At 48.1% G+C, this 12,591-nt stretch overlaps 1 protein-coding gene across 6 annotated transcripts in view; it reads left to right on the forward strand.

Annotated features, from left to right (window-relative positions):
• The window catches only part of LOC105464034 (far upstream element binding protein 3), a 59,761-nt gene that overhangs the window by 38,574 nt on the left and 8,596 nt on the right, over nucleotides 1-12,591 (forward strand). For all 6 annotated transcript variants that reach the window (XM_011711652.2, XM_011711654.2, XM_011711653.2 and 3 more), the window contains exons 8-12: nucleotides 964-1,062; nucleotides 3,481-3,585; nucleotides 5,516-5,618; nucleotides 6,378-6,478; nucleotides 9,131-9,272. In XM_011711652.2, the coding sequence (XP_011709954.1) occupies nucleotides 964-1,062; nucleotides 3,481-3,585; nucleotides 5,516-5,618; nucleotides 6,378-6,478; nucleotides 9,131-9,272 (550 nt within the window). The remainder of the gene's footprint in view (nucleotides 1-963; nucleotides 1,063-3,480; nucleotides 3,586-5,515; nucleotides 5,619-6,377; nucleotides 6,479-9,130; nucleotides 9,273-12,591) is intronic.

Raw genomic sequence — 12,591 nt, forward strand, 5'->3', positions numbered from 1 at the left:
CAGCATCTCAGATAAAAGTGCAGTATTTGGAGTCAGAGGCTCAGACCCAGCATTCTTCCTCCCTCATTGATTGATCTTAAATGTGCTCATTTACTTTTTGAAGGTTCAGGGTCTTTGTGTGTCAGAAGGGGCAAGTGCCGGCCTCACTGTTGTGATGGAGCTGAAATAAAAGCCGTTCTTTTCTTCTTATGTAAGAGCCTGTTACTGAGTGAATGTTCCGTGAGCATTAGCTCCTGTTAGTGCCAGAATCGCTCGTCTGAGAGACTCGGCACCAGACACATTTCAGAATTTGACACTCCCAGCAAGTTCTGGGGTAGTACCCTGAAATCAAATGCGTATTTCTGTAGCTAAATAGAGTGATACACTCAGAGAAAAGAAAAAAATACATTGACATGAGTTCAGTTTTGCTGCCAGATGAATTATAAATAAACTTTTCTTTCAGAAAAGGGATTTTGCAGTTGCAAGTAAAGGATTGTGGCTTCCCTTGCGTGCCATCTCATAACCCGGTCCTTGGGTCCCGGTTGTAAGGATGGTATCCTAATGTAGATTCTGAGAGTTTATCATTTGGGATCCCAGCCTCCAAGTTTTGGTCCCCCACTCATTAGCTCTGGACCTAGAGCCATTACACGCTGAAGTAGAAAGATGGCAGGACTTGACTCTCAGTTCCACGGAAGTTCTAATCACATAATGTCAGATGGAGTGTGTGCCAAGTGCCTGGCGTTCAGTAAAAGTAGCTCCTTAGTGCTTAGATACTCCAGGGACTGGAATCATTTTAGCAGATGGTTTTACATCTCGCATTTGGACATGGTCTTACCCAACCTATATGTCTGCTGTCACAGAAGCCAGCTTCATGGCCCAGGTTGGAAGGCAGTCCCTGGTGGTAGGTGGGAGGTGGGCTTATTGTGGGTGTGACTGGATCCAATTCATGACAGTGAGGGCTGTGCCGGTGTGTGTTCCCCACAGGAGCGGACAGGAGTGAAGATGGTCATGATCCAGGATGGCCCGTTGCCCACGGGAGCAGACAAGCCTCTTCGTATCACTGGAGACGCATTTAAAGTACAGGTAGGAAAGAGCCATGGGTTGGGTGAGTCCTGGCTGTGGGACTGTCACTTGGTGGTACCCTAGAGCTTTTATCTTCCTCAAGTAATTGTGAAACTGGCTGCTCCGTTATTGAAGGTAAACTGTTCTCCTCAACAAAGTTTGGTGATGAAAAGAATCTAGGTTTGTGCTGCCCAAAACCAGAGGCCTTAGCTACTTGTGGCTATTTAAATTCACTCACATTCAATAAAAACTTGAGCTCCTCATGTACACTGGCCACACCTCAAATGCCCAGTAACACCTGAGGCTGGTGGTGACTGTTCTGGACCGTGTGTGTGCAGAACAGTTCCGCGCTTCTGCTGGTGGCGCGGCTCAGGACGGTTGTTTTGTTTTGTTTTGTTTCCCCCGTGTCATCCTTCCAGGTGCAGTTTTGATTTGCTGACCTATGGTCAGCTTAGATGCAGGCTGTGCTTGGCTTTTACTTGCTCATTCTCTTCTGGGCTTATTTTGCAAGCCCTTCAGCTGAGGTTGGAGGTGAGCACAGGTACCAGAGCCATCCAGGTACCTGGGCACCCTCATAGCAAGTGTCCTGGGCCCCGAGCTGCCAGGGGAGACAGCCCCACTGGCTGACAGCAGTAAGGGGCTTGGTTTTCAATCCCCTGGGGTGGTCCTATCCTTCCAGCTCTTGCTGGTAGCAGGAATTCAAGTGGGCAGAGGGTGTAAGGTTTTTGTCTGTCCTCAGTGAAACACAGATGTACTTTTTTCTGCCACCTGCAGCCTGTCTTACCATTGCCACATTCAGAGTAGCTCCAGGGTGATGCTCCTCGATGAGCCAGGCCACCATCAAGAATGGGTCTTCTCCGGGAGCATTGGGGTTTTGATCAGTGAAAGTTTCCAGTCCCTGGCAAAATATTTCTCCCAATTCTGAACCCTATCCTTCAGCTAAGCTGGTCAAGGTACACCTGTAAAATAACAGTTTTAGAACAGGAGTGAGGGCAGTGATGGGCATGCTTCTGCCTGGGGACTCCAGTCGGTGATGCGGTCCTTCACTTCCATCAGGCCAGAGTCCTCATGTGCTGTCTCCTCCAGAGCTCCCGGCCTTCTCTCAGTGTGAACAGTTGGGCATTTAAGGAACCAGATTGCCTCTTGCCTTTCCCCACCCTGCTCAGCATCCAGCGTGGGCTCCAGTACTGTGGTGGTGTCGGATCCAGGCCTGTGGCAGGCTGCGGGGGGGCCACAGAGTGCCTGCTTCTTGACTGCCTCCTTCAGAGGCCGCCTTTCTCTGTCACAGCCTTTGATGGTGTCTTTTGTAGGGAAAAACCTCAAGCAAAGAATATATCATTAATGTCCCATAAATTTGCAGGAAATAATTTTAACTTAATGGGTTTTAGTATTTTTTAAATTTTAAAACTATATTTCACTTTTTTTTTTTCATTTAGGAGATGGAGTCTGCTGTATTTAGGGCACCTATATACCTCTTCAGCCTGCCTAACGTTTTGCTGTATGTGTGTGCATATGTGTGTGTTTCTTTATCATTCAAGTGGCAGATGTTATGACTCTACCCCTAAATCCTTAAGCATGTATCTCCTAAGAATAACCAGGCCTAAGAAAACTGTACTTGTAAAACATCATCTGGTATCCAGTACATATCCAGATTTCTCCAACTGTCCTAAGATTTAAATTGCTGACGGGTTTGTTTTGTTTCTTCCTAGACACAGTTCTCACATTCCCTTGAGTTGTAAGGTACAGTAGATCTTTAGCACAGATTCCTGCGTGGCTGGTACTGGCACGGGCTGGCCGACTTGCAGCGACAGACTTGCCAAGTGTGTGTTTTGGGGAGAAGGACACTTGAGTCTGCCTGGGATATAGTGACGTCCACAAGGAAGTCTCATCAGGAGATTATAGAAATAAGATAGGCTTGCCCTTTTGTTGTTGTTGTTTGTTTGTTTGTTTAAAGCAATGTATTTGGCTTTCAGCCTTTTCTTTTTAACTTACTGGAGTGCCTCTGTGATGTAAAGCCTTGGCAGAGTTCTCTGTCTCATGGACCTGCCCTCAGTGGGCGTCTTAGACACCCCTTCCTGCTAGAAAGAAATGGCACCAAGAAACACCTAGGTCAATCCACTGTATTGATCAGAAAGAAAAAGATTTAAAAATTTAAAAACACCTAGGGGTGATAGGAATCCATTTCTGACCACACGCAGATGTGCTCACCCAACTGAGGCTTTTTATAGAAGGTGGACCCTTACCTGTGTGGACATTTGGACACATCACTTCAAATTTGATACATGCATCCCTACATGTCCCGTAAGCAGTAAGCGAATTGTCCTAAAGCTGAGCGCCTTTAAACCCCAAGTTAAGAGGGTTTGATCTTGAAATTTCACCTGGTGGTGTATCTTTTTTCAGGAGTTTTTCTCATCATGCTTTTTGTTTGTGTTTACGCAGCAAGCAAGAGAAATGGTACTAGAGATTATCCGAGAAAAAGACCAAGCTGACTTTCGGGGCGTACGTGGTGACTTCAGCTCCCGAGTGGGAGGAGGCAGTATAGAGGTATGCTTAAATTACAGGTTAGTAGGCAAATGAGATGAGGATTAAAGTTGTAGGTCACACTTCTGTCAGCTCTTTAACCTTGAGCAAGTTAAGTTTTGTCTCAAAACCTTAAGAATTACCTCGCTTGTTAGGGTGGGTGTGAGGGTGGACTGGAACGGAATCGGCCTGCAGTGAGGGGAGCTGGCTGCATTTCAGGGCATGGGGCCGTTTCCCTTGGTTTTGAAGCTTTGCTTTAGAGGTTAACCCAGTTGCCCAGGTAAAAACCAAAGTTCAGGATTTCTTGGTGATGTATATTATGATTCTATCAAACTCAGCAGCCTGTATTTATTGATGAGGTTGCAGGGGGGTCAGAGTCTGTCCTAGAAAATGAAATGTTGTTGTGTGCGACAGCATGGATGAACCTTACGAACAGCATGCTCATTGCAGTAAGACGGATACAGAACAAATATTGTACGATTCCACTTACCTGAGGCACCTATAAGAGGCAGATGCATAGAGGCAGAAAGTACAGTAGAAGCTATCAGATGCGGGGGGAAGGAGGAGTCATTGTTTAATGGATACAGAGTTGCTGGGGATGATGAAATGGATATGGATAGTGGTGATGGTTACACAACATTGTGAATGTTTGTAATGTCATTGAATTGTGTACTTACAAGTGGTTAAGTGATAAATATTATGTATATTTTAGCCACAATAAAAGAAAAATGAAGGAAAAAAAATACACTTTAAAGAACCACTAGGGCTACGCATGGTGGTTCATGCCTGTAATCCCAGTGCTTTGAGAGGCTTAGGCAGGAGTACTACTTGAGGCCGGGAGGTTGAGATCTGTCTGGGCAATATAGCCAGACATCATCTCTACCAAAACAAAAAAAAATTATTTAAATTAGCCCGGTGTGGCACATGCCTATAGTCCCAGTTGTTCTAGAGGCTAAGGAGGGAGGCTCACTCCTCCCAGGAGATCGAGGCTGTAGTGAGCTACAGTTACGCCACTGTAATCCAGTCTGGGTAACAAGTCCAGCCTGGGTAACTGTGTGTATGGTGTGTTTATTGGAAGGCAAAAGTACTATTTTTCATCTTTTATCTATAAGGTTTATTCATTTTTATAACTATTTTGATCAAATCTCAAATTGGATGCATTTAACAGTTAAGAATGCAGTTCAACCACAATGTTATTCCTAAAAGGGAAAAATGTCCTTTATTATATCATTTCTAGGAATGCACTATAATAACAACTAAGTTGTGTGTTAAAATATGTCCTGGGCCGGGTGTGGTGGCTCGCGCCTATAATTCTAGCACTTTGGGAGGCTGAGACAGGCAGATCACTTGAGGTCAGGAATTCAAGATCAGCCTGGCCAACATGGTGAAACCCCATCTCTACTAAAAAATACAAAAATAAGCCAGGCATGGTGGCAGGTACCTGCAATTCCAGCTACTCAGGAGTCTGAGGCAGGGATAATTGCTTGAACCTGGGGTAGGTGGAGATTGCAGTGAGCCAAGATCGTGCCACTACAGCCTGGGCAACAGAGCGAGACTGCATCTCAAAAATAAAGTGTCCTGGCCAGGCACGGTGGCTCACGCCTGTAATCCCAGCCCTTTGGGAGGCCGAGGTGGGCGGATCACCTGAGGTCAGGAGTTCAAGACCAGCCTGGCCAACAAGGTGAAACCCCATCTCTACTAAAAATACAAAAATTAACTGAGCATAGTTGCCTGTGCCTTTTTTCTCAGCTACTCGGGAGGCTGAGGTGGGAGAATCATTGGGACCCGGGAGGCGGAGGCTACTATGAGCTGAGATTGTGCCACTGCACTCCAGGCTGGGCAACAGAGCGAGACTCAGTCTCAAAAAAAAAAAAAAAAAAGGGGGGAAAAAAGTGCCCTTTAAAAAGACAGGTTTGTGAAAAGTTCTGATGAGGTTTGGTTTCTCTGTGCCTAGGTATCTGTGCCTAGGTTTGCTGTGGGCATTGTAATAGGAAGAAACGGGGAAATGATCAAAAAGATCCAGAATGATGCTGGTGTGAGGATTCAGTTTAAACCAGGTGGGTTTGATGATTCAGAAATCCTTAGTGTTGAAAGGATGATAAAACACCTTACAAAACAAGGGCTTGGCTGTTGGTTCATGTGTGTTCACCTTTCTCGTCCTTGCAACATTTCTGCTACCAGATTACCAATCTCAGTTTCTTTTCCCAACCTTCTTTTCCCTCCCTGGATCCCTGTCAGTCACCTTTGATTTCCAGGCCTTTCTTTTTTTTTTTTTTTTCCCTCCTTGGACTATATGCATAGTATGTCAGCTTTTGATTTTGCCAAGTAAAATTTAAAAATATATATATATATAATTTTGATTTTATTTGAGATAATTTAAAACTACAAAGACAAAACATCTCAGAATAAAGGACAAATTTTTAAATTTTATAAATTTGCCTTAATGAGCAAACTGTTCCATGTGGTCTGAAAAGAGGAAAACGTGGCACGCTGTTCTCTGGAAGCTGTTGCCATAGCTCTGCTCTGACTCCCTTGGCTTTTTTAAAGTCAAGTTTTGTTTCAGTTCTTTAATGATATATTTTTTAAATGGCTGTAATTGCATAAGAATTGAGCATGGACCTGAAATATGCGAAACAATATAATTACACACATTTTCCTATCAACCACATCACTCCCAAAGAGTCCCTGGAGCTGGCAGTATTCCTGTTGCCCCTTTTGGCACCGCGGGTAAGAATATTGATTGGGAATCAGATTAATCTTTGTTTCCTTCTAACGTTGGGCTTTTTTCTAATCCCGTCTCTCACCTGGCTCCTCAGATGATGGGATTAGTCCAGAAAGAGCTGCCCAGGTCATGGGCCCTCCGGATCGGTGTCAGCACGCAGCGCACATCATCAGCGAGCTGATTCTCACAGCCCAGGTGGGTCCAGCTCTGTGGAGTGTGAGCGTTCGAGCTGCAGAAGTGGAAAGTGCTACCCAGGGCTCTCGGTGCAGCGCATAGAGCAGTCACCCGAGGCATCTCACATCACATTATGGGAAGCCAGCAGTTTCTCTACATCTGCATCTTTCCTGTCTTCTTGGTGTTTTTTTTCTGCTCATTAATTATCATTCTGCCTTTATTGACCTCACCATCTAGATTGCCTTTACACAGTAAGTTTCTGGCTATTTAAACCAAGTGGGGAAATACCGTGGAGACTGGCCGCCAAGTTTCAAATAATCAAGTGTATTTCATGTTAAACTATGTTAGTGAAATCCAGTGTTAGTGGTAGAAAGCACTTCAGGATCTTCCAAAGTCCTAAAGCTGCCTTCATGCACTTGATTTCATTTACGTCTTCGGACTGTGAGCCAGCCTGTGTGACAGTGCTAGGAACCCCTGTAACTGATGGTAGGACTGAGGACACATTTGAGAAAGACCAGAACGGAAGAATAAAGCAAGAGACTGGAAATTATACTCCCAGCTCTGGCATCAGTCATGTGACCTTGGAGCAGCCTTTGAACCTCTGGGTCTGGTGTTCCCAGCAGCAGACTCGGGGTGCTTTGTGCCAGGCAGTGCTCTCCATGTGATCCCCTAAGAGCCATCTGGTGGTTCTTACTCAAATTACAAATGTGTAGGCCCCCACCCCAGATCTACTGAATCAGAATTTCCAGGGGAGGGTCTTGGGTCTTCACTAGAGACCCAGGCAATTCTTAGGATTAGACAAGTTTATAAAACAGCCGCTAAATCAAGCTTGTTCAGCCTGTGGGCTGCACGCAGCCCAGGAACAGCCTTGAATGCAGCCCAACGCAAATTCATAAACTTTCTTAAAATGTTAAGAGATTTTTTGTGTGATTTTTTTTTTTTTTTAAAGCTCATCAGCTATGATTAGTGTTAGTGTATTTTATGGGTGGCCCAGGACAAGCCTTCTTCCAGTGTGGCCCAGGGAAGCAAAAGATTGCACACCCCTGCTCTAAATGATCTCTGGCATCCTTTTTTGTAGCAAGAGTTCATGAACCTTGGCCAGGCGCCGTGGCTCACTCTTGTAATCCCAGCACTTTCGGAGGCCGAGGCAAGCGGATCACCTGAGGTCAGGAGTTCGAGACCAGCCTGACCAACATGGTGAAACCCCTGTCTCTACTGAAAATACAAAATTAGCTGGACGTGGTGGCTCACGCCTGTAATCCTAGCACTTCAGGAGACTGAGGCAGGTGGATCACCTGAGGTCAGGAGTTCAAGACCAACATGGTGAAACCCGTCCCTACTAAAAATACAAAATTAGCCAGGTGTGGTGGCGCATGCCTATAGTTTCAGCTACTCAGGAGGCTGAGGCAGGAGAATCGCTTGAACCCAGGAGGCGGAGGTTGCAGGGAGCCGGGATCCCGCTTTGCACTCCAGCCTGGGCGACAAGAGCAAAAATCTCTCAAAAAAGAAAAAAAAAAAAAAGTTTATGAACCTTGTGCTGCCGAGGCTGTGAGATGTTTGGGAGAAAACCTTTTCCTTGAGATCTGTGCCATGCCCAGAAAGTTGACTGTGCGCTCGTGTGCATGTGTGAACATAAATTCCTAAAATTGCCTTGTTTACTCGGCAGTTGTCTCTCATAAAAGCAGAGTGCGGGGGAAGAGCACTCCAGTTGTCTCCGCTTTCTGCTGGTTTAGATTCTGGGTAAACGTTCAGTTTACTTTTAATTAACACGAGCAGGTTTTGCCCAACATTTCTTCAGTGTGTTGAAAAGTCTGCAGCGTCTCCCTTCCATGAAATAGCTCTTAGGTTGACCAGGTTCACCCTCCACATTTAAGAGAGTTTAAATACCGCAGCTCCAGCTGAGTTTAAATGACTCAGCGGACAGCGGCTGGAATGAGACTTGCTGCCGTCTGAATGAAAGGGTTCTTCCTCTGTCAGCTGGTAGATTTAGGTTGTTCTCTCTGCTGGGCGAACAGTGGGAGAATGAGTTAGAGACTTCTCCAGCCCCGCATGGGGAGGAGGCCCTGGCCGGTTCCCTCTGTTCCTCCCTTCTAAAGTAGCCCCAAATTGGTCACCCTCGAACCTGTTGCTACTGCTGCTTGGGGGCACAACCACCAAGAAGTTTTCTAAAACTGAATAAAATCCATTTACCCTTCTTGCTGATTAGAGTGCCAGGTGTTGTGGCTCAGCAGTGCCCGGTCGGGGCGGGTCAGCAGGCTCTGCGCACCTGGCTTCCCACAGGCCCGGTATGTGTCTGCCATGGAGAAGAGGGGCCTCAGCTGCAGGGGAGAAACCGGCTCTTGATGCCTGTAGATCGGGGCCCAGTGAGGAAAGCTCCAGGGAGAAAGGCCACTGGGCTTCAGCCTTGGAGTTTGTATCTGCCTGTTTCTGTTGGGTACATTGGAGCTGTTTATGTAACCATGCGTGTTCGTCTGCACAGGCCCTCCCCGGATACACCCGTGATTGGTGTCAATACTGGCTTGAAAGAGCCCTTCAGAATGGGAAGTGTGGAAAGGTGCTAGGTTCTCATGGGTGGCATTGATTGCATCCTGTCACTTAACCTCCACCCTGGAGAAGAGGAGCAGTGGTGCTGTGGCCGTGGCAGAGGTCACGAGAGCTCTGTGATCTTTCCAGGAAAGAGACGGCTTTGGAGGCCTGGCAGCAGCCAGAGGAAGAGGTCGTGGCCGTGGCGACTGGAGCGTGGGAGCCCCTGGTGGCGTCCAGGAGATAACATACACGGTGCCAGCCGATAAATGTGGCCTCGTCATAGGCAAAGGTAAGAGGCAGCTGGGGTTTCACATCCCCGTTCAGCTGTTTGGCTTGAGGGAAGGCAGGTCAGCGGGCCTCCAGAAGCTTGGGTGAAGTCCCTCGGCTGCTGCAGGCTGGGGCTGCTGAAACCCTGCTTGGCATGGTGCTCTGAGGCTGCTGACCGGCCTGTTTTGAGGGGCAAAGTGAATTTTTTCCTGTGAATATGAAGAAGACAGCAGTAAAACCCCTTGCCTGTTGAGGGCGGCTTAACTTGGTGAAAAGATACCCTGTGCAAGGTGGGGGGCCTTTGTCGGTCGACCGATGGGTAATTAACTCACCTCAAAGGAGCTTAGAGGGACAAGGAACTTAGAGGGATGGTTGAGCCAATATCCTCAGTGAAAATCCCTTCTCGACTGTATCACTTCTTTCCCTCACCAGGTTTGAGTATTTGGTCTTGATCCGCACAACAGGTGAAAATGGTTTTTATCCTTTCTGCATACTTACTGTGAGTCCCGGACTCTCTGTGGAGGGAAATAAACATTGATTTGTTCGTTTTTTCTGGGCATTTTGGAGAACATTAGGAAGAAACCCTCATTCATGGCTACTGTAGCTCCTTCCTGTCCTTCACTGAGAACCGGGAGAGAGCAGCCGTATTTCTCAGCCATTGGCAGCAGTTTATCTTGGCTGGCCCTGGGACCCAGAAAGGCTATAGAGACCAGGGCTGAGGCTGTGGGGCCTTTCCCAGTGTGGCAGTGGGCTCGGCTTCCGGGGGGCTCTGAGCCAGGCCTCACGGCCAGCGGGGCCTCCGTCGTCTCTGGGTTTCGTAGTTGCCTTCATTAGGTATTTGACAGCAGGTGGAGAGGACAGTCGCCTCTCCAGAGTTTCTCACATTTCTGTGATCACCAAATACCTCTTAGCTGCCTGAGGGGCACTCGTATTGGATAGGCAGGACTTGGGGATGCCTCACCAGCAGAGACCTGCAGAGCTGGGCAGGTGGGAGCCCCCCACACTCACGTCCCAGGAGCTGCCCTTGTCCCAGCTCACGGACACTGTGGGCTTTATGCTCTTGCAAAATGCAAGAAACTGTGTTGTCTTTTAGATGCTGAACCACTCAGAGGTGGTAGAAACAATATGGGTTTGTGTTCATCTGCCGACAGGTGTGCGGGCTGGTGAGTGTTTGGGATATCGCGGGCTGCACCAGATGCTGCCAGAAGTCTCACACTGCGCAGACCGCCAGCCTGACCGCTGTGAGACTGCAGCTAGTTGATGCCTGTAGGTTGAGGATTAGCTGGATCTAGATTTCTTGGCCTTTTGCAAACCATTGTGTCAGCGAAGTTTTCATTTGCTTGTGTCTCTAAACCCTGAGTGAGCTTTGTTGCCTCACCATGACAGGTTCTCACGGTGAACCCTTGGTGCTCACAGAGCAGCCCCTTGTAGTTGGTCCTTCACAGAGTCATCCTGAGTGATTCCTAGAGAACAGTGATGAGAACGAAGCAGTAACTGGTCTGTGTCCCATGCTTGAGTAGCAGCCTAAAGAGGCCTAATAAGTGTCTCGGATATGGGAGGATCTTTCTGTGTCTCACACACACACACACACACACACACCCCTCCTCGGGGCCCGTGTGAGGCCTCTCTTTTCCTTGAGATGGGCGCGCCTGGGTAAGGGAGAGAGGAGCTGCATGCAGTCAGGCCCAGCTTTCCTTGGCCTCTGGCCTGGACAGACACAGAGCCTCCCTGGCCCCTGCTGGATTTCCATGACAAACACAGCAACATTGACAGATAGCGCAGCCAGCCTGCTCTTGTCAGCCAGGCCTTTTAGCAGGTTTGATTAATTGCTTTACGATTTCACGTCCAGCCGGGGGGCCACTGGTGGGCGCTTCTGCCCCCATCAGGTAGAAGAATGGAGCGGGCTGCTGAATGAGTCTAGAGACAGCCACCATGTGCCGAGCTAGTGACCTCATTTTGAAAGAAGATGAACTTAAATTAACTCCTTCCGGCCCCACAAGGTTTTGTGGTGCCTCCTCACCTTATTAGCATGTTCCCAAGGCCTGGGGACGAGGGTCCCAGGGCCCAGTGGGGAGGGCTGGGGCCTCGGCTGTCTGGGGACCGCAGGATTCTCAGTCGCAGACACTCATGTCTTTGTGCTTTTGCCTCCAGACCAAGTGGATCTGGGTGGAGGCTGGTAGGGTTCCCTCGAGTCTTAGGTGTGCCTGGGGAAATGGTCTCCATTTTAGTTTCTATTCTTTTTTATTTTATTATTATTATTTTTTTTTTGAGATGGAGTTTCACTCTTACTGCCTAAGCTGGAGTGCAGTGTCGTGATCTCAGCTCAGCGCAACCTCCGCCTCCTGGCTTAAAGTGATTCTACTGCCTCAGCCTCCCAAGTAGCTTGGATTACAGGCATGTGCCATCACACCCAGCTAATTTTGCATTTTTAGTAGAGACGGGGTTTCTCCCTGTTGGTCAGGCTGGTCTCGAACTCCCAACCTCAGGTGATCCGCCCGCCTTGGCTTCCCAAAGTGCTGGGATTACAGGCGTGAGCCACTGCGCCTGGCCAAGTCTCTATTCTTTATTGCTCTCCAAAAACCATTGCCTTGGATCCCGCTTTTCATGGCGCAGAGAAGATAAAATCCGTGGCCTCTGAGTAAAGGGCAGAGGTAAAGGTCGCCTAGGAGGGGCTTGCACCGGCCCAGAGGAAATCAGAGCTGTGGGCGTTGGCCTGGTGTGTCCCCAGACAGGCGGGTCCTGGCCAGGATAGAAAATGCAGGGATGGTTTTCTGAATCTCCAGCACGACTTTAAGGAAATCACAAGCACAACATTTGATTTTATTGGTTTTTTAAATTTAAAACCACCCTAAACTTAACCTCTTCTGCATGTGACCTTATCTGCATGCCATGTCTCCCAGCGTCTTTTCTCCCCTGTAAGGGTTGCCCCCGCTGCCTTCAGTAAGGACCACCTGAAGTCTCCTTCTTCATTCCTTGACCCCTATAGAGTCCTGACAAGATGCAGCTTGTGTCTGCCTTTAGCGTCCCCTCCTGACTGGCCTGATAGGCTGTTGAGACAGGGCTCTTCTGGCAGTGGATGGAGGGAAGCTGGGAGTGTTTGGTGGATTGTGGGGATGGTGTCTTGGTGAGGTGGCACATGGCATTTAGGGCCTGTTTTGACTGTGGGCAGAGGAGGGGCCGACACTGGCCCCTGGCCTTTGCTTTTGATCACCGGGCTCACTGCTGCCCTATACCAGCTTTGGAGCAGATTACCTTTTTCTCCACTTTTCCAAACTCTGTGCTCCAAGTTACCCTTGTATTCTGGCTCCTCTTAGCAACCCTCCATCCCCCACGGAGTTGAG

This window comes from Macaca nemestrina, chromosome 14 (assembly GCF_043159975.1).
Source record: "Macaca nemestrina isolate mMacNem1 chromosome 14, mMacNem.hap1, whole genome shotgun sequence".
NCBI lineage: Eukaryota > Metazoa > Chordata > Mammalia > Primates > Cercopithecidae > Macaca > Macaca nemestrina.